This window comes from Botrytis sinoallii, assembly GCF_014898435.1.
Source record: "Botrytis sinoallii strain Bc 23 chromosome Unknown BSIN_010, whole genome shotgun sequence".
In the NCBI taxonomy this organism is placed as follows: domain Eukaryota; kingdom Fungi; phylum Ascomycota; class Leotiomycetes; order Helotiales; family Sclerotiniaceae; genus Botrytis; species Botrytis sinoallii.
Genome location: NW_024066037.1, coordinates 1606103 through 1627437, shown reverse-complemented (window position 1 = coordinate 1627437; position 21335 = coordinate 1606103). Strand labels below are relative to the sequence as shown.

General features: G+C 42.4%; 8 protein-coding genes across 8 annotated transcripts; 5 read left to right on the top strand and 3 right to left on the bottom strand.

Moving 5' to 3' along the window:
* Positions 1-1898: 1898 nt before the first annotated feature.
* EAF02_006609 (uncharacterized protein) lies at positions 1899-3808 on the top strand (the record flags this gene model as incomplete). Its single annotated transcript, XM_038902657.1, has 4 exons — positions 1899-1964; positions 2029-2073; positions 2145-3303; positions 3363-3808. 4 exons carry the CDS (start codon positions 1899-1901, stop codon positions 3806-3808), a joined length of 1716 nt encoding a protein of 571 aa, XP_038757877.1.
* Positions 3809-4788: 980 nt separating this feature from the next.
* Positions 4789-6041, top strand: EAF02_006608 (uncharacterized protein; the record flags this gene model as incomplete). Its single annotated transcript, XM_038902656.1, has 2 exons — positions 4789-4872; positions 4926-6041. The coding sequence occupies 2 exons, from the start codon at positions 4789-4791 to the stop codon at positions 6039-6041; spliced, it is 1200 nt and encodes a 399-aa protein (XP_038757876.1).
* A 1540-nt stretch (positions 6042-7581) lies between these two features.
* Positions 7582-8272, bottom strand: EAF02_006607 (uncharacterized protein; the record flags this gene model as incomplete). Its single annotated transcript, XM_038902655.1, has 2 exons — positions 7582-8207; positions 8266-8272. The coding sequence occupies 2 exons, from the start codon at positions 8270-8272 to the stop codon at positions 7582-7584; spliced, it is 633 nt and encodes a 210-aa protein (XP_038757875.1).
* Positions 8273-11064: 2792 nt separating this feature from the next.
* EAF02_006606 (uncharacterized protein) lies at positions 11065-12791 on the top strand (the record flags this gene model as incomplete). Its single annotated transcript, XM_038902654.1, has 3 exons — positions 11065-11239; positions 11295-11406; positions 11465-12791. 3 exons carry the CDS (start codon positions 11065-11067, stop codon positions 12789-12791), a joined length of 1614 nt encoding a protein of 537 aa, XP_038757874.1.
* A 3539-nt stretch (positions 12792-16330) lies between these two features.
* Positions 16331-16783, top strand: EAF02_006605 (uncharacterized protein; the record flags this gene model as incomplete). The annotated part of the gene is made up of 1 exon (XM_038902653.1): positions 16331-16783. One exon carries the CDS (start codon positions 16331-16333, stop codon positions 16781-16783), a length of 453 nt encoding a protein of 150 aa, XP_038757873.1.
* A 1210-nt stretch (positions 16784-17993) lies between these two features.
* Positions 17994-18821, bottom strand: EAF02_006604 (uncharacterized protein; the record flags this gene model as incomplete). The annotated part of the gene is made up of 3 exons (XM_038902652.1): positions 17994-18473; positions 18571-18670; positions 18760-18821. The coding sequence occupies 3 exons, from the start codon at positions 18819-18821 to the stop codon at positions 18465-18467; spliced, it is 171 nt and encodes a 56-aa protein (XP_038757872.1). The 3' UTR covers positions 17994-18464.
* Positions 18822-19196: 375 nt separating this feature from the next.
* On the top strand, positions 19197-19590 carry EAF02_006603 (uncharacterized protein; the record flags this gene model as incomplete). The annotated part of the gene is made up of 2 exons (XM_038902651.1): positions 19197-19199; positions 19276-19590. The coding sequence occupies 2 exons, from the start codon at positions 19197-19199 to the stop codon at positions 19588-19590; spliced, it is 318 nt and encodes a 105-aa protein (XP_038757871.1).
* Positions 19591-20377: 787 nt separating this feature from the next.
* EAF02_006602 (uncharacterized protein) lies at positions 20378-21135 on the bottom strand (the record flags this gene model as incomplete). Its single annotated transcript, XM_038902650.1, has 2 exons — positions 20378-20828; positions 20909-21135. The coding sequence occupies 2 exons, from the start codon at positions 21133-21135 to the stop codon at positions 20378-20380; spliced, it is 678 nt and encodes a 225-aa protein (XP_038757870.1).
* Positions 21136-21335: the final 200 nt, after the last annotated feature.

The following is a 21335-nucleotide window of genomic DNA, read 5'->3' as shown; positions in this document are numbered from 1 at the left end:
TATGCCATGGCATGACTAAATTTTGGTACACGCGTTCTGCAGCTTGTATAGCCTCTTTTCCCGTGAAATGACATTCGTGTTTATTGATTGATTGAGTGAGTGTAAGGATATCGCCTTGTAAGATACGATGGAGCATATGTGAGAAAATCTATGGATGGGCGTGTTCGGAAATGCTGATGGTTCCGAACTTCGGGATAAGTGGTTGGATTGGGTGCTGAAATGAACTCAATGTTACGATGTTATTGGAAAGGGTTCAATGAAAGCAAACAAGCGGCATCCTAACAATTTTCGTACGATGTATGGTTAATGAGACTGGTTGGTGACTGGGCGCTTTTACTAAAAGGTTTCGTTCTCGCCGAGATTGATAGGATGGTTGATCGTCTCACTCAACTTTCTGTATGCATCGAGTTGGCATATTACGGGAACGAAGGAAGATAGGGCGGTAGTATAGCAATGCATGATCCGACGGGAGACGTTTCCAGTCAAGTAAATGGGTATGGCACCAGGTGTCCTGCTGGTATTGAACTCGTACTTTCTCTGCATCTCCCTGGAAGAAAGGAATTGGATTTGTGTCATAGAGTCGGAAGTGGGTTGGTTGTCCCTAAGGGTGGGTGATTTTCCTACCCTTTGCTTTCTTTCGGTTGGTGAAAGGGTGCGAAGGATGGGCATTGGAGCGTTTTTGGTGCTGTACAACGCATCCGCATCCAAGATATCAAGTGTGGACGCATTGGGCTATTATCGGTGTAGGCATCAAAGGTTAAGGTTGCTTGAACAGTCAGGTCGATGTGATCCAGGGGGAAAAAACTAGCAAGGCACGAGATCATGAGATTCTCTCCGTACAGGTGTGGGTTGCGTGGGAAGGGAAATAAATGGAATAACGTGCTCATTACTTCTTTCAACCATGTTTGCTTTGAAAATTAGATGAAAAGCATCCAGATAACGTAAATGCAAGGTCCAACTCCACACCCACAGGCATACATACGCATACTTATACGCTATACACTGTAACAACGATTTCATGGTTAGGATGTATGTGAATGAAGCCGATGTGTACAAATTTACGAAGCACTTACTTCCGAATGGAGTAGGCGATAAGTCAATCTATTTGATCATCGCCATCCTTCATAGCTTCAATCTAGGATCTCCCTCCATTTTCATTTGTACTCGGGGCGATGAATGGATGAGACATGGTTTTGATACAGTCATCTAACTACGTATTGCAGTGCTGCAATGCTGCGTCGGTTGCATTGTTAGCATTGCCGTTGAACTGTACTAGACACATGTATTTGGCTGAGGGAGGGGTGAAGCGACGATGAAGGGGTAAAGGAAGAACATCTAATTAATGATACTCTGACATGAAAACAGGAAGGTTTGTGTAGTATGCATAGAGGTTAATATATATGAAATGCCCATAGTAATATTTATCGATGACATTTCATTATTCCTTATCGATGAAACTGACATTGGCGGGTGTGGAGTGATAGGGAGCCTAGGTATTGGACAACAGGCTCGACAGGTACACCAATGGTATCAGTCGAAAGCCTAAATGCCAATGTTCATTGTAGTGAGGTAATCAATGACATGCATTTTGAAACTTCATGAATTGGATTGAATCGATTTGATAATCATGGATTTAACTTTCCAGGGAAGTCAGACCCTTAGGAAGAATCCCAAGTAGACCTTTACCATAGTGATTTTTTTCATAGAATTCCATTAAAGAGAGCCTCTGAATTCGTACATTCCTCAGTAACATCTAAGCTTATGAGGGGTAGGTAGCTGTTAGAGCGTCATTGCCAAATTATTAATATTCCAGCTTCTAATCTCTGTTATTCCATGATAATTGATCCAAAGACAACACAATACAATTGGAAGAATAAGAATTGATAATCATCGAACAGATGGCCAATTCAGCACCACAGCACATATCTCTTCCAAGTAGGGATCAGCTTGATGCTCATGAGGAAGTATGGCATAGCAATTTGAGAGCTTGAAAAGTCAAGATAATTCCGCATTAACTAACATTGTCAGGGACATTCAAGTGCTAGTGATTCAGAGTATCAACATGCGCTGGAGGTAAATCTATTTCTCATTTTCCCTCTCACCTGCGGAATCATTTGAGCTTACGAGACACCCTCTTCTCACAGGTAGTTTTCGATGCTCAAAATGCGCATCGTAGGAAATCGTCTCTCGTAACGGCCGATACACCCGCAGCCACTTTCCAGCGACGAAAGAATACAGAATGTTATGTACACGCATTACTCGAAAGTCAGAGAAGAAGCGGGAGGGCATCAAATGGTGGTTTGGAGGGAATAGCAGAAACTCTGGCTTCTCGCAGAATCGCAAGTGGAAAGGATGAAACTGATGATAAAGAAGATGCGGTGGTCGATAAAAAAATGCACAACCATAATGAAGAGGAAGATTGCGGACAGGTTGATGAAACATGTTGGAGAGATACTTTCAAAGCGAAAGATGCAATACAGCCGATTGAAGATGATGCAAGTGGGAAGGTGCAATTACAACCTGATGGTGTGGATGCGGGCGCGACGCACAGTAGACTTCTCACAAAGAAACAACTCTCGGATATGGCTTGGGGAGTGAGGGAATTGAGTAAGAGGCTGGGGAGTATCAGGTTGAAGCTGAAAGTTAGAACGGTTTTCATCCTTACAAAGGTGCATGATGAGAGCTTGATTGCAAATACCAGGGAGGTTACCAGATGGCTCTTAAGTCCAGAAAGACAGGTCAGATACACGGTTTTCGTGGAGGAAAACCTACGGGATAGTAAGAAGTTCGACGCGAAAGGGTTACTGGATGAGTTGGAGGAGGCTGAAGAAGGAAAAATTAATGGTGATGAACACAAGAGGTTGAGATACTGGTCATCAAATATGTGCAGGACGAGACCGCATACATTTGATTTCATCATTACCTTGGGCGGTGATGGGACAGTTCTCTATGCGAGCTGGCTGTTCCAAAGAATTGTGCCTCCAGTTTTAAGTTTTGCACTGGGAAGTCTAGGATTTCTAACCAAGTTCGATTTTGGAGATTTCGAGAAACAATTAACCACTGCATTTAGAGATGGAGTCACTATCAGTCTCAGATTGAGGTTCGAAGGTACGGTAATGAGGAGCCAGACAAGAAAACCCAAGGCCGTTACGGATGGCGAGAATGGTGATGAGGACGCAACCCCGAAACGAGACTTAGTGGAGGAGTTAGTGGGCGAGGAAATGGGAGACGAGAGAACTCATCGACCAGATGGTACATATGAGATTCTCAATGATATTGTGGTTGATCGAGGACCAAATCCTAGTAAGTAAATATCACATGATAGTGAAGAATTTTGGTCAGCGAGTACTTACACGCAAAAGCCATGTCTTCCATCGAGATTTTCGGCGACGATGAACACTTCACCTCCGTCCAAGCGGATGGTGTCTGCGTTGCCACACCCACTGGCTCCACAGCCTACAATCTCGCTGCCGGTGGCTCTCTCTGCCATCCTGAAAACCCTGTCATCCTCGTATCAGCCATCTGCGCACATACTCTCTCGTTCCGTCCCATCATCCTCCCAGATACTATCGTACTTCGTCTGGGTGTTCCATACGATGCGAGAACGAGTAGTTGGGCGAGTTTTGATGGAAGAGAGAGGGTGGAATTGAACCCAGGCGATTATGTGACGATTAGTGCTAGTCGCTATCCGTTCGCTAATGTGATGCCTCAAGGGAGGAGGAGTGAAGATTGGGTTAACAGTATCAGTGGGAAGTTAGGATGGAATACGAGACAGAGGCAGAAGGGGTATAAGGAGTGGTCTACGTGAGGATTGATAGAATTGTTTGTGGTGTATGAAGGGGTTTTGATATTGGGTGGAGAAATTGAAAAGGGGAAAAGATGAGAACGGGCTATATGATACACAAGACACGATGAAAGTTGGCGATGGTAGTAGCAATGATAATGGAAAAATCCACAGTTGAGTTTAGTGTCAACGGTTGCTCCTTTTTGCACATTCTTCTCATGGGCGCATAAGACGATGATCCACACCAGTCATGAATCTAAAAAATTCAAACCAGTATTTGATAACTTCACCGCTGTATAGCTTTGAACCCGTAGCAACCTGATCTTGTATAAGTGGTCTGACCCAAGTATGGTCCGCTCGGCTTCTATTCTTGATGTGTATAAATATCTATCTCAGCATGATCTCTTTACATACATTTACCTCGAGAGATATGCAAGCACAATAAGGCGTGCAATAACCCAATCTTATAGTAATGCAAAAACTATGGAGATTACGTATGGGATGAAAAGATGGATTATCATTGCATGTGTTTATAATTGATCTTAATCTGTATGTTAATCTATGACTTTCTTTTGTAGTTCTGCATGAACTTCTTGAGCGGTCAAATCTTAATCTTTTATGGGGTTGGCTTTAGTGTTCAGTGGACTTGTACCATCATCCCTTAATATCTACAATTTATATCGCATCGTTTCAAGAAGATCAAATGAACAAATCCAGTACCGAGATTTCTCGTAAAAGCATAAACGCATGCTTAAAAACTGGAGCGAATGTCACTATTGAATGGTGGGATGAGCTATAAAGGGGTTCTCGTGTATGCCGGTACGCTATCAACTAATGGGATCGTATTTGCCCCACATTTCTTTTTTTCGTAGCCATTAAATGCTCGGATTGGTACGTGATGGAAATGGAAAATATATATAAACAGGAGGATTCGTGATGTTCTACATAGTTTTGAGATCAACATCCACTCACTTTGCTCATTCATTGTCTAGAGTTCGGACAATATGCGTACTTTTACTTTACTCGCCTTAACGGCTGCTGCTTCAGCGGCTGTTCTGGAGTTGCCAGTTCATATCCAAGATGCATATGTATGTTACACTACTTTGGCCTCAAAATGGATACTAACAAGACATTGCTCTAGTCCTCGGTAGGATTTGAAGTTGGCACTCCGGCAAAACCATACAGATTGATGTTCGATACTGGATCCAGCACTTCCTGGGTCAACGGACGCAATTGCACAGATACTTCATGTCCCAAGCGTACCACATTCGTCCGAACTCCATACAATGAGTCAGATTCGTCTACTTCTGTCTATGTGAACCAGTATGCCGATATTTCATATATTGACGGTGATTTTCTCGCCGGCTATGTATTCTCTGATGTATTTTCAGATGAGAAAGAAACGTTGAGTTGGAACCAAACTTTCCTGGTTGCAGAGCAAGATACTTGGCGATTCGTCGCCGCTGATGGATTTTTCGGCTTGGCATTCTCCTCTATTGCGCAGAAGCAGACGAGTTCGCTTGTGGAGACGCTTCTCTGGGAGGATAAACTTGATGAATCTCGTTTTGCTGTCTTCTATGGAACCAACCTCAACAACACCGGTGTTCAAGATGGTGTTTTGACCATTGGCGGAAGTCATGAAGATGTGTATGTGGATGGAGAGGTAGTATACATGCCTCTCCGCGTGGAAACCCCTTATGAGCTCTGGCGCGCACCCCTCCGCTCCATTAATGTCCTTGCCACTGGCGAAAATCAAATCGTAACCATAAACAACGGTAAACTTCCATCGACAAACGCACCTGCAAATACCTATCCTAAAGCTAATACCACCTGGCCCATGTACGGAGATGGAACTACTGTCTTCGATACTGGCGCCGGACGCATCTCGATTCCCTCGTCTATGATCGATGCTTTCTATTTCAATCTCGGTTGGAATTTGACGAAATTGTATAATGGAGAAGAGAGAATGCAGTGTGAACATCTGAATAGCACATGGGCTATTTCTTTCACATTTGGAGAGACTGATGATGAGAGTAACGATGTGACTTTTTCGGTTAGGGGCGATGAGTTTGTGGCACCGGGTGAAGAGTGTATGCCACCTGTTGATGACAGTGGTGAAAGCAACTTTTCTCTTCTCGGTTTTGTTTTCTTGAGGAGACATTACTCCGTCTTTGATTTTGGCGGAAACAGGGTGAAAGATTATCAGCCTCGAGTCGGATTCGGAAGACTTAAGGAAGAGTATGATTATCTTAACTAATCGGGGATTCATATTTATTCACCCCCTTATTTATGATAAAGGGACCTCAGCAATCCGTAACTTTTGATAATAATTCTTATAGTTTTTATTCTTTTAATAATACAAATAAATATTTATAATTAAATTGAATTAATAATTATTTCGAATGTTTTAGAATATCTTTATTTTTGTAAATAAAAAGTTAGAAAAAATTGATTCTATTTATTGGGAAGATTTTATATAAATAAATAAAAGTTAACAAATTAATAAAAAATTGATAAATTGCTAAAGCCCCCTTATTGGTACAATGGGGGGGGTGAAGATGATCGTAACCCCCAATTGGTATATATCGCCACGTGTAATTTTTTAGAAAATAGTAATTAGTTAGCGTTAGCAAAAGTTTACACCCATCTTTTGCAACGGAATATTAAATAATATGAAATATTCAAGCGCATTTATGTGTTATCTTTCAATAGAGTATATTTATATATGACATAACTTACTAGCTCCTCCTATAACTTCAATTTCTGCAACGGTGCGGCCTTCCATACAGACAGATGAGATACCGAGTCAATTTAATCTAAGCTTCTCTCCTTGTATTCTTCCTTGTCGATTTCTGAAATCTCTTAAGCTACGCTCTAATGGCTATCTGGTTGTAGCGGAGCACACCTAAATAATAACAAATCTACTCAGCTTACATTGAGTCATGTCTCTCAGAGCACATACATTGTCAACCAATCTATTCATTCAAAACACCCATCCAGAATCCTCCAACCCATCCAGCCTCACAAAACCGTGAAAATACAATTCAACCTCCAAACATTCAATATCTCCACCACCATCAATGACCAAAAACATACAAACACCATTCTCCTGCATCTCTTCTCCTCACATCCTCCAAAACATCCAAACCCATTCCCTAGTATTTCCCTATTGATTTACGCACTAAAATGCGAGGAAATAATAAAATCAGCGGCAGCCAATAGTAAGAAGACCAAAAATTCGCAACTCGTAAGTACAGTAGTAGTCGCCAACTACAATGATTGATACGCCACCGAGGAAGTCTGCAGAAGCTTAACACTCGATGCGTGGCAATATGTTTTTTTTTGTGGAGATAAGATGTATGCTGATACTAGGCATCTTTAAAGTATGTATTTGTGTAAATAATCTCAGACTAGGTCGGGAAGATTTGGGTATGCGCTCTAGATATAACCTGACTCTTGTGGATTGATGCCTTGCATTATTTACCCAACTTCGGATGCGGACATGATGAAGTAAAGATGAGGGCGTGAAGAATTAAGCATAGAGATGGCATTAGAGAGTAAGGCATTGTGGAAAGCACGATGCATAAGAAGTTGCAAATCGACATCATATTAGGTGACGAAATTTAGTGGTTCTAGGTGTACATTCAATCATAGATTTCGCTCTATGTTTCCTGATTTGCTCGCTAACTTACCTTAGAAGATAATTACTTACTTTATTCAAGTATAGCATGGCGCCAAACTCCATTTCCTGCAGAATTTCAACATCTCCCAATGACAGCCCCTATCCAGCCATTGACCTACAATTCTCCCTTCGCCCCATTTTCCACCTCTTCTCCATCCGCACCATTCTCCTTCAAAACTCTCATGAAATCCTTTACCAACTTCTCGTGACTCTCCTGCAAGGTCGTCTTTATAAATCCCATCAACATTCTACTCGCCCTCACAACCCCCCTCTCCTCGAGCACCAATCTCCCCTCCCCAAGCGTTAACGAACTTTCCCCGGGCCCCGCTTCCCTCACAATCCACGTCGTCACACTATGTACCCCCATTGGCGCATGCGTAACACTAAGTAATCCGTCTTCGCGATCTTGGAGACTCGATGTATATGTGATTTGGTCGGGGACAAATCGTTTTGCCCACCCACCGCGCCATCCTCCTCCATTGTCACCTTCCGCAGCGGACATATCATCTGTTACTTCCCAAATCTCACAGGGACACGAAGTGCTTGGTTGGAGGGATGGGGGCTCGGTTTTGAAAAAATCGACGGCAAGGATATGCGTGGGTGGGAGGAGAGTGTGGGATGTTACTAGGGGGTTCAAGCTTATCATTTTCGAATGGTTGTGTAGTAGGGCAAGCACCTGGGCCTTGGGAATATGAGGAGGGATAGGGGTGACAGTGAGGGTTTGGTGGGTTGTTGTGAGAACTATCGGGTAATGTTAGTTGATGAAGGGGTTGTAGCGGAAGGGAGAAGTAATACTTACAAGACATTATGCCACGTTGAAATTGTATTATTTGGAGTTGAGATTAGTAAATTCAATGACTTATCGTTCGAGCTGGACTAGAAGCTCAAATGAATTGTGTTGCGATTGAGATGTGGTTTAGATTGACATTTCAGGGTCGATCAAGCTGTTCGTGTTCGCAACGCGGATTGTTTCAAAAGCGAAAGCTAGAGAGCCACCTCGCTGACGAGGTTGAACCGAGACAGGTTTTTGGAAGAAAGTTTTACTTACAGTATTGAAATGGATAAATATTCTGTGAAAAAGATTTACCTCTGATGTTTGACTTAGAAAGAGATATTGGAAAAGAGCCATCCGGATATGTGCGTTCTCCAACTCAAGGAATAACTCTGAGGCATGGTTGTTGACTTCATTTTGGAAATTTGTCATGTACAGAAACTGTATAAACACCGTAAAACTTGGAGCTTTGGAGTCGAAAAGAAGAGAGTAGTCGCGGTTTAGAATCTAGAGTGGAATCAGAGTACATACTCTCATTCTTCTTATTGCAGTTACGAGTCGTGGGATTATATAGGCGACGTTCTACTTTTATAAAAGTAAATATATCAATTCGATGTTTCTCATGATTCCCAAAATTCATGTAGAGCACGGAGTAATACTTTACCAATGACCGACCTGGTGGTGGACCATCACAAGTCACGAGACATTGACTTACCGATTCACGTGACATTCACCCGTTCACCCACTTTCCCACTCCAACTTTATCCCCCAGGTGGAGTCCCACAACATAAGACGAGCTTTTTCAGCTTTGCATATTGTTATGGAGCTGAGAAACTCGTGTACATATCTCTGCCAACGACCTGACATGAAAATTCTATGGTAAAAGTTCTACATTATCTGTAAAGCTCCATTCACATGTAACGTTGCCCCAATCGCATTTCTTGCATTATCGACCTCGAAAGAGAAGCAAATCATGATCAGCTGCAACGTGCTGTGCTTGAGCCTTGATTATCACGACTCTCGAGTACTTGCTTAGGGCTCAAGAGCTTGGGTGGGTAGCCAACATTGATCGACGCGAGCGTTCCTTCCAACAAATGTACCTGTTGCCGCTGTGCCCCTGTTGTGTACCGGTGCAAACCGAACAATCTCCTGATGAAAAAGAAAAAAGAAAAGAAGAGCATATCTAATATCTATCTCGTCAAGACTCAAGAGCCACCACTCGATCCACTACTCGGAATCATCTCCGAAGCGAGGGGATCGAGACTTCTTCTACTTGTACGGGCGTAACTAGACCAGTAAATTTCGATCATCCTGCTGACAAGAAGGTCGTCCAATTTTTCAAATGAAGCAATCACAGTATCTTAAAGGTACCAGGAAACTACAATCAATTACCGTTGCCGCAACCATCCCTCGTATCCACCACGGAATAGACTCCCCAAAACAGCACACTTCTGTATTTCTGTCCTCTCGTACCTATACCTCGGGTTTCCTCGAAATTTGGATCATCTCACCGTCTTCAGTATCTCATTCATGATTCGCCGTTTTTCTCCCATTCTTTATATTCCATACCAATCTAGACACTTTAGCGAAACAAAGTACAAGGACCCACCACCCCTTCATTCGACGGAAAAACTTTCTCCAGGAATTTGGAATTTCGAAGAACGGATATCATGACACAACTGAAAAGCTTTATTATTGCTTGTTGGTTTGGATTGAACCGTTAGATCTGAAAATTTTCTAGGCATCCGGGTATGGCTTGTGAGGCTTTAAGTTAAACGCCAGGAATAATGAGCCACTACCGTCATCAAGTGTTTTGATGGAGATCTTTGGGAATCTTACAATGCTTGTTTTCCTATGGTATTATGTCTCTCACTACTCCCCCCAAAAGGTAGAACATATAGGCTATATGCATGATACCAATTGAGAATATACAACTGTTTCGGAAAAGAACTTTACAGAAACGACATAGTTGTTTCGGGCCATGTGTTCGGGTAGAGTAGCTCGAATACCAAGGAAACAACTGACAAGCTTTAAAAATTAGTCTTCCCCGAATCCCCAATCTCTCCATAAAAATGGAAGGATCCACCAACATAATTTTCGGCCCAGTTTTTCAAACAACAAAATCAGTCGACAAGTTGGCGCGCAGATGAGATACTCTGACAAGCGCCGATCAGAGTCCACTCTAGGTGGAAGGTGTTGTATTGCTTATGCACTCCCATGCGCAGAGATCGTCGTTCATACCGCATACCTCGTGTGAGACTGATGGGGCCCTGGAAAGGCGCTCGAGAGGCGTTATGCCTGCATCCCATTTGATGATTTCCAAAGGAATCTTACTGATGATCAGTACCAGTATCGTCAATGTTGAAGACGGCAAGCTTCACTCTTCGAATCATATCAAGTTTATATGATTGAGAAATACTGGTAACAAGTGAGATCTCGATCAGCTGTCAAATGGCGGGGAAAGAACAACCCCAAATTCTTTCCAACCCATCAAATCCATTTGGCAAGGACATTCCCCGGGATGATTGACATTCAAAGGTAAAACTTGGGAGGATCCATAACCAGAATTCGGCCCTTCTCTTTCAATCCACTTGGTATATCTCCAGATTCCATTATTCCAACAGTTTTCGTGCTCCATTATTACCCCAGCCCTACACTTTCATTTTCTATATAAGTCTTTGTGTCGATCACCAAGACTCTGGCTTTCCTTTCTTCCCTATCAATTTCTGTTCTGCCTTGAAGAAGGTCGACTTCTATTTCACAGTGTACTACACCTCTACTGTCAACATAAGAACAGGTTTAGTTACCTGATCACCAATTTACAAGATGATCATCGGTAACGTCTACTTCATCGCGGCCGTGGCCGTGGTGGGTGGTGCTCTGTTCGGTTTCGATATCTCGTCTATGTCCGCTATCATCTCAACTGAGGCATATTTGTGTTACTTTGATCAAGGAGGAATCGTCAATGGTAAATGTACTGGTCCATCTCCAGATGTTCAAGGTATGAAAAGATTCCTACTATTATTGTCATCATAACGAAGACTAATTTGATACAGGTGGTATCACCGCTTCTATGCCCGCTGGAAGTTGGCTTGGAGCTTTATTGTCCGGTTATATCTCAGATATGTTTGGTAGAAAGAGATCCATTCAACTTGGTTCCGTCATCTGGTAAATATTCCCATTTTTTATGTCTTCAATGAATAGCTTGCCTAACAAGCATCCACAGGGTTCTTGGCTCCATCATCGTCTGCGCTGCCCAAAATATTCCTATGCTTATCGTCGGTCGTATCATCAACGGTCTCTCGGTTGGAATCTGCTCCGCTCAAGTTCCCGTCTATATCACCGAGATTGCACCACCATCTAAGCGTGGAAGACTCGTCGGTTGCCAACAATGGGCTATCACCTGGGGTATCCTCATCATGTTCTACATTTGCTATGGATGCTCCTTCCTCAAAGGAAACGCTGCTTTCCGTATCCCATGGGGTCTTCAAATGATTCCAGCTGTCTTCCTTTTCTTCGCTCTTTTCTTCTTGCCAGAATCCCCACGTTGGCTCGCTAGAAAAGACAGATGGGAAGAAGCTCACCAAGTTTTGTCTCTTGTCCATGGCCACGGTGACCCCAACTCCCCATTCGTCGCTAAGGAATTGGCCGAAATTAGAGAAGTCGTTGAGTTCGAGAGAGCCAACGCTGATGTTACTTATATGGAGTTATTCAAGCCTGATATGATCAACCGAACACACATTGGTATCTTCACTCAAATCTGGTCTCAACTTACCGGCATGAACGTCATGATGTACTACATTACCTACATTTTCACCATGGCTGGTTTGGGTAGCAACGTTCTCTTGCCTTCCTCGATTCAATTCATCATCAATGTCGTCATGACAATTCCTGGATTGATCTGGGTTGACAGATTAGGTCGTCGTCCCGTCCTTCTTTTCGGATCCATCTTGATGATGCTTTGGCTTTTCATCAACGCTGGTCTCTTGGCTACATACGGAACCGTTCCATACGAGGGACAATTCTCCAGTGCCGCCGAATCCATTTCTATTACCGGAGCACCATCCAAGGCTGTCATTGCTTGCACATACCTTTTCGTTGCATCATATGCACCAACATGGGGACCAGTCTCCTGGATTTACCCACCTGAGCTTTACCCTCTCCGCATTCGTGGAAAGGCCGTCGCTCTTTCTACCTCTGCTAACTGGGCTTTCAACTTCGCTCTTGCATACTTCGTCCCACCTGCCTTCGCCAACATTAGATGGAAGGTTTATCTCGTTTTTGGAATCTTCTGTGTCGCTATGACCCTTCATGTCTTCTTCGTCTTCCCAGAAACTAGTCAGAAGCCTCTTGAGGAGGTCGAGGAGATCTTCGATTACTCAAAGCCTGGAAGCATCAAGTTCTTGGGTACTCCAGCCTGGAAGACAGGTGTTGACAAGAGAGCAGGTCGTTTGGAGAGAGGAGAATTTGATGCTGAGGATAAACTTGGTCCTAGTGTTGCTCATCATGACGGTGTTACAGCTGTTAATGAGACTTCCAAGTCTGAGTTGTAGATTGGAATTGAATAGAACGGAGTCGAATCGGTGGATGAGATAAAAGAGAAGGGGAGTTTGGAGGTGCTAACCGAAACAAGGCATGATTTAATGATGGTGTAAGATTCATAAGTGGATGGATGTATGGGCATTGGTGGGTCGCTACTTTTGCCTGCTAATTAAGAATCATGTGGATTGATGGATGTATGAAAATGAAAAGACGGATGTTAATGATGGGATTTTATGTAAAGGAAAAGATGAATAGGAGGATCATTGATACCCGGATATATATGAATAAAAATATCAGAAGATTTTTCTTGATACGTTTTGGTATTCCTTGATGCAATTGTAGATATTTGATGGGAGTGGATGAGTCGAGCTGCCAGATAGATGTTTAGATTGAATTTGGTAGAGGAGGATTGAAGTTAGAAGGGAGAAATAGATCCAGCTGGGTAGCGGTGAATCCATTTCATGTTTATTTTTTGTGAATGAGATGAGTGAATCAAGGACATCAACCAGTCTAAAATTCTTTCCACAGTGTGAAATTACCTAGGTAGTATATGTCTAGCATATAACGAACATACCCATCTAGAGCTCAACTAAGCGAACTTAACTTGATTAGAACTGAGGGTACGAACGATGTATGAAAGAAAACGGTATCATAGATTTTTTCCCCCAAGATTTCGCGTATAGGAATAAAATGGAGAGGATGTTATTGATTTCTTTTGACTTTTGTGTTTAGATTTGAATGGAGTTGAGGATGGAGATGAGGATGGAGATGAGGATGGAGATGAGGATGGAGATGAGGATGGAGATGAAGATGGAGATGAAGATGGAAGCAGATGGAGGGAGAATTATTCTAGCTAGGTAGGCAGTGTAAGATCTGGATGAGTTTGAGACAGTAGGTTTATGAATGTGGATGAGTTGATGGGGGTTTACGGGATGGGAAATTGGTTGATGGGATTGAGTATGGGTATGGATAGATGGATTTGGATTTGGACAAAGAAGGGTGATGTGTTTCTATGAGAAAAATATCTAGGCCCTAGGGTTATGTGAGTCGGTTCGTTTGGTCGGTTGGGTTTTGAGGAGTCACGGATTCTTAGTTTGAAAATAGATGAGTGAATGCAGGTAGGTATGTCGTGTTGAAAATTCGAAGGTATTGTGCTGAAAGAATTCCTCGACTTTTGAGATGTTTTTTTACTGGTTCCTGGCTTTTGTTCATATTCGACTGATATTATGAAGGGATTCACCGTCCTGTATGTATACTAGCTAGCATTGGGTAGTCATTAAGAGATATATCTTCTCGATTCCATGGTTTTCATACGATCCATAGGCATTACAATGCAAGCCTCTGTATAGGCACCTACAATAGATGTTAAAATGAAGTAAAGATTCGGCTGGCTGATGCATTATGAGTGAAATCACGAATTTGTATATGGAAAAACTTAAACTTACTAACCTAGAACCTCGACTTTGGTAGATATCAAGATGGACAACTAACGGAAACAATGGTAAATTACATCAAAATCACTTAGAGCGCGTTCGAATCGTTGACTTTTATAGCTGAAGAAATGGTTGAAATGGTGAGGATGTGAGACAATGGAGCTAATACATTTGAAGCGATGCTATGAGATATAGGATTGAGCTGGTGAATGAAGATATCGATATTTTCGAATATATTATTTTATTTAATACTATCTAAAAGTTATCATTTAAAATGGTAAGAGAGAAGGTTGAGTCATTTGCTATTCTAGTATACTAGATACAAATTTTTAGTAGACTCAATAGTATATTCAATACATGCATGTATTTCTTCGAGCCGACAGATAGTCGCTTCAGTATTGCATTCGGTAAACGCAACATTGGATCTCCTGTCTCCAATGTATCGAATTTAGCCGATCAAAAAACTCGATCCGAGCGTACCCTCGTTAGATTGATGATATCTGGTAGGCTATACGATTGACTCACAGTAACTTGCCTAAAGATTCCATAAAGATCTACCGCTCCTCGTTGATGGTCACTTACGTCGTACCCGGAATCAAGGAAGCAGGTGCCAGAAATACTGACCAACTGCGATTCGAGGAATATTCACAACTTCGGAACCTCGACAAGATCAAAAGGCTAGACTGTAGTTTAACACTAGAAATTTTCAGTTTTTGAAGCTAGTTATAGCATCTAGTGAATGATTGTTGCACATCTAATATTCTCATCAAGTCATGCGCGTCGAAAAGCCAAGATTTGACTGGAAAGAGCTAGCTACCTACTTAGATATCATATGAATAGTACATCATCTAGAACTTATATACTCCGATGCTTTCTGATACCTAGAGTTCAGATGGGATGATCTGTATGGTTGTTAATATGACTGTGGGTAGCTAAGAATGAGCTGTCGATGGTCATTATCTTGACTACGAATCGATAGTATGATTATCCCACAACTCTCCGATGAGTTTGAGATGATCAAATCATTTTGAAAGCTACAATGGATTCAGAAATTGGGAGCTTGTATCCAGTCTATCAGTCCGGATTTTGAATGTCCTCAGTCGTCAAACATACTTGGACAGGATTGCCTTACCCTTGGCAAACAAGCCCCTCTAGTGTAATTATCTCATTGTTTCGCTGGTCTTTTTCACACGGATAAAACATGAAACTCCTAGTTAAAGTCGCTCCATCTATCGTTTCCGATCTAAACCACTACAAAGCCAAGAAAAGAAAATCTCAAATATTGAAACTTTAATATCGCGTCATCCACATGATTACATTTCGCATGTGTCCAATTGCAGGTAGAAAATTTTCCTCAATCAGGACAACCAGGACGAAAATTTTCGAGGTAGAAGATTAGTTCCAGACTAGCTCGATACCAAAATACAGAATGCTGTGAATGCTAACCATTTTGGGTTACCAAGATCTACAAAGCTACCCAATGCGTACCCCTAAGTCTCGCTTAGCGTCTTTTAGTCTTCTCCTCCGCGTTCTTCATGACAGCAGTTCAGAAGAAATTAGTGGAAAACTAGACCACAATTTAGGTACATAAGTTCTGATGTTTCCCCAACTCCTGGATTCTTTTTCTTTCCAGACATGTCACATCTCACATAGGATAATTCTAGCAAATACTTCAAGCTTCTCTTCTCAATCTATTTGACCAGATCCCTCCAAGTCATTCTTATACTTTAAAGATTATCTTCGCCGCCTTATTATTCTCAACCAACTTTATTGAGAACCTCCCTTCTCAAACGCCACACACAATCATGCCGCATAAGAATAGGAAAAACAGAAACCAGCAAAATAGAAAGAAGGGAATTAAAAGAATGTCAGTTAAATCCGTTACCACCACCACTTTGTCCATAGAAATGGCGAATCTTTCAATATCACCAATTATCCAACTAACCCGCGAAAGCAGCCCAAAAATTGTCGATGACTGTCCTATTTGTTGCGAAAAAATGAACGTATCGAAAAACAACATACGAGTGGAACATTGCTGCAAACACACTTTTCACAGAGCATGTCTTCGAACGTGGACAAATGGGCAAAGATCGGAGTATAAAAAACCCACCTGTCCAATGTGTCGAGGTGAATGGCCGGTCGAATTCGTCGAGCAGCTATTTGAAGGATGTGAAGAAGAAGATGTTATGAGTTTGCAGTATGAGTGTTCATGTAATGAGGATACTGACTTCGACTTGCTCTCTCCAAATATGTTGCAGGGGTTGTCTGAATCGCAGAAGAATAGCCTTCGTGATATCATCGAGTGCGTCGAGTGGTATTACGAGGCTGAAAAGCTACGCTTCTGCATTGTCTTCATGATGTGCCCCGAACACCCTCTGAACATTGATCCTGAAGAATCATCCGCGGATGGCCAGTACAAAGTAATGAAAATGTTGTTGGAGTGGGCTTTAGACCATGTTGCAGAAAACAAAACCCCCACTTCACATTCGACATTCGAATTGATTCCTCGCCCGCCCAATTACGACTACTTTGGCCCTGACCCCTATCTCGCCGAGATCTCCGAGCCCTAGTCCCCACGCTGATATTTGGACCAGTTAAACTGTCAATGGGGAGAGCAACTCCGATGACGATGGTTGGTGAGGTTGAAATTAGTATATAACTGTATTGTAATACGTCAAGCGCTTGTTATCTTGTTTATATATAGAATTTGGTTTATGGAGTATGTGCGTTGGATGCAGGATTTAGAATTTGAACAACGATCTTGAGCGAAGATCATGTATATTTAAAAGTTGAATAACAAAACAAAATTGAATCAGTTTGTGAATATGAATATGAATGTGAGATCGTTATCGGTGATGTAAAGTGTTGGTTTGACGAGGAATGAGTAGCTACATTCATTGAGCTTTTAGAGTGTCGACGTATTAAAGCGAAGCAGTGAGATGCAATCGTGGTAATGATGATTTTTATGTTGTGCTAGAAGTTCATCATGTTCACTTGTAGTAAAGAAGTCCTGGCGTGTTGCTGGTGAAGCTCTCAGGGTCATACTGTCATGGGTGTATTATAGCTCCAAAATATGACGAAATTGAGCGGGGTGTCCAGTATGGAATCATTCTTTGTGTTGGCCATTGAATATGAAGAACTTCCGGTTGATTAGTAGAGTGATTGGGCACGAATGGAATAGACAAAACAACAAAATAGCTCAAGGAAACCTCCCTACCTTGCAAAGGAAAGAGCACCTTTGATATTGGTAGAGCTAGCTTTTACAATATTATCATCAGAACGTGACTACCACTTCAGAGTTTATGTGCAATGAAATATAGACTTTGTGGACATTTTCCTGGCAAGGACAAGAACCTCAATGAAATTCAACCAGTAGCTCACTCGAAGTTGATATAAACATGTCACGAGTTTCAGCACTTCACATTGCTTTTAAAATGGCACTTTTGGCAGGCACAACTTTCCTAGGCGAATCGTTGTTTTACTCTATGACTTGATAATATGTGGCGTGTTTGAAGGAATCAGAGGGGCAAAAAGATTTGGGCTGTACTGCTGTTATTATTAGAGAAATGTAGGAACAGAATTGTGATCTCGGCCAGACATATATGTAGACGGATCTTTCGTCCTCGGTAGATTGATAAGAATCGTTGATACCCCAAAAATGAGGATATTTGAGGATTTTTGGGCCGCGCTCATGATCGTGGATGGAGACAAAATTGCGGATTCGACCGGGCGGGTTTGATTCCGGCCATGCGTATTAACCTATCGAGTCCTCACTCACTAAATTGGGGCCAATGAAAGGCCACTTGACCTTCCACCCTACCTAGAATCTCCAATGTTTATGATATAATCATTCACTCAGTTCAGAAAGCACAATCCGAGTAATCCATAATATCTCAAGGAAAACGACCTGATATATTCCGAGAAAGCTACTTCCTAGCCGAAGCCAAATGAACACAAGCTCAGATGACCCTAGGAAAAAGAACCATCTCCATTCCAGATCGATGCAGTTGAAAAGGTGTCATAACCTTGAGAACAATCCATCGCAGAGCCGCCTCAGCACACGAGTGTCCATAAGCGTTCATCCCTTCATTTGAAAATGCCCTCTAAAGTCTGACCATAAATGTCCTCTTTCGTATCCCTTTTCCTGCAAAAGCCCAGAACTCCATGCCATGTTAATTTGATTCTCTCCACAAACCCATCGTGGTCGTATCGTTCCGTTTTCGATGAGTTAATTTTCAAGGTGTGGTGAATTTAACGGTGCTACAAGTTTTGTTAGTGGTCATTCAATCCAGTTTTGATGATCGAAGGATTTGTTGGTGTAAAGTGAGATGGTGCGTAGATTCTGCAGCGAGCGTACCTTGACGAATCCAATATCGGCTGCCTTCTCTCTGAAGCATTGTCTGCAGATGTTAAGACCGTACTTGCGGATCAAACCGGCCTTGTGGGTGCAAACGCGACTGTTAAGTGTGTTAGAAATGAATTTTCTCAATCAAGATCATTGGTGATCCTTGACGAAATCGCAAGATGCGATTGATTCTCCACATACCATTCGCGGGATCCCTTTCCGTAAGTACGGGGTCTGGACATCCAAACTGATTCGTGAGACATGTTGTCTGATTTTGGCGAGGACTGTTGTCGGCGGTGTTGGAGTGCTTGGAGTTTGCGAAAATCGTTGTTGTCGTAGAATTCGTAATGTTCAAATTGACTGGAAGGGCTTATTGAGCTCTAAGCGAAGTTTCGCACAAATGATGTTTTTAGTCTGAAGCCTGATGTATAAGGCAGAGAGCATGGACAGCGGAATAAGTAAATTCCGAACTAGAATTCCACCCATCATGTGAAGCCTTGCAGATAAGACAGATAAACAGCCTTGCATATAATAGCCTTGTATTGAGTTATCACTTATCATCGAGGAGAGAGTAAACAAAACAATTGCAATAACAGACCTTCTGTTTACTATTTCACTTCACTGTACAAAAGGAAAAAATGGTAGGAATCCATAGAAAATTACTCATGATTGACTCATTTATATTCAAACTATTACTATTTACTAACAATGATACAGTCCAAAGATTCAAATCACACCTATGTCCATTTCACACTATCCCGCACAGCGGATCTTTTCGAAGACTTCTGCAAAGACAAACTCCCCGACGATGACATCTACGTACCGCCACACAATCAACCAGTAAACCCCGAAGACGAAGACGATGTTGTTCCAGATCAACATGCAGCATTTGGGATTCAGAGGGCGACACAAAAGACAAAAGAGCCAGCTTGGAAAGATTTAGGATTAGCAGAATTGATGAAGAAAGGTCCAGGTGGTAAAAGTGGAAGTGAAGGAGGAAACTATAAGGGCATAAGAAGTCTTCCAAGATAAAAAAACGTGAAAGGATTTCGGAGTTAAATGGGCGTATAATCTAATGGGAAATCAATGACGGAGTTTGGCACTCCACGATTGTTTGAGAGAGTAAGGTTGAAGGGATTATAGGGACTGAGAGCACTATATTACTGGCACAGAGGTTGGACTGGCATGTTCAACTTAAAGGATATCATCATATTGTGTCAATACCCGGAGAGAAATCCTATGAATTTTACATCGTTCATAAAAATGCCTAAACAAGGAATATTGGGTTTCTGGTGTCTCAGGTGTCATATGATTCTACTTCTAGAGATACAGGCGTAAGGAAGACAGCATGAGAAGCTCTAAACAACCCTTAGATTTGATTAATCTGCTCATCTAGTGCCAATTGGTGGTTATAAGTCTCCGCTCTATCAAGTGTGCCCTACTCTCTGGGGTTTGGACAGAAGTTTGTGGAATGCACCTCGACAGACGCCTGCCAAAACCACATCTTCGAGCCCTAAATGTTGGAGATCAAGCCTTGTGGTATGACCGCACGATTGCGATATTCCTTTGTGAATAAGCAAAGGAAGTGCAATTAGTTCCGAACTGAGAAGTGATGTGTTGGTAGAAAAGTCAAATAGATGGATGGTGACAAGCATATGTGCTCTTCCATGTCGTGTCTAGTCGAGTAAAACGACTGCGGGATAGAAGATAGACCCAAATATTAACCATAAACTCCATGCCAATGAAACTCCTTTACGCCCAGCGTATGATCGCGGATACGTTGCAAGGTCCAGATGATATAATTTCACTTCTCTTCAACCTAACTCTTCCCCAAAAATGCCTCTCTCTCTACCACCTCTTCCTGAAACTTGACCAAAAACACCGTTTTCCCCGGCCACAACTCTCCTTCCTCCCCCCTTCCCACACTATGCGCCGTAACCCTTGCCGGAAAACCTGCGCCATCACAAACACCCTCGATAATGCCTGCGACAAATGCTGCACAATTCAATTGATTCATTTCTTTAGGCACACTAATATATTGATTGACAAGAGGTTCATTATCGGATATCATGTATTCCTCAGGCGTGTCAGGGTTCGAAGATTTCTCGAGTGCATCTGCAGGGCGGGAAAAGAGGTGACGCCAGAGGACGGTGGTTATGAATTGGAGGAGGGCGATGATGTTAAGGGGTCGGGTTTGTGTACGTGGTGGTTCGCGGTAGAGTAGGAGGTCGAGGAGTTTGAGGCCGATGGGGTGACCTTGAACATTTAGTCTAGTGTTTTGATTAGAATTGTACTTTTTGGTAACACATGTTGTTTGTCTAAACTCGACATAGAGTGAAGGAAATCTTACCGCTTCTCGAGATCTTGAATGCCAGTAACCCGTCGTTGTGCATAACTAACCATCTCCCCAAATAGATATGCAAAGCTGGCTTGACTTAGCTCCTGCGTCTTGCTGCGATTCAATGGTCTATGGTATATCGTTTTGCCGGTGGAAGGATATCGCAGCCCTGACTGGGAGCCTCGATGAGTGTGAGAAACTTGACCGGTCAACGGCGGTTTTACGGGTTGGGAGGACATTTAATTGATTAATTGTTGGTCGCGCGTAGTTGGATATACTACTTGATATGGCGTTGTAAGATAGTTACGAACTTTGTGATTTGTGTGAAGTTGGATGTAGGTATGATTTGGGGGGCTGTCGCAAGGCTGCTGAAATTGAGGGCGAGGTCGATTGCCAAGCGAGGGGGTAGCACCATTGTCCATGTTCTTCAGAAATATTG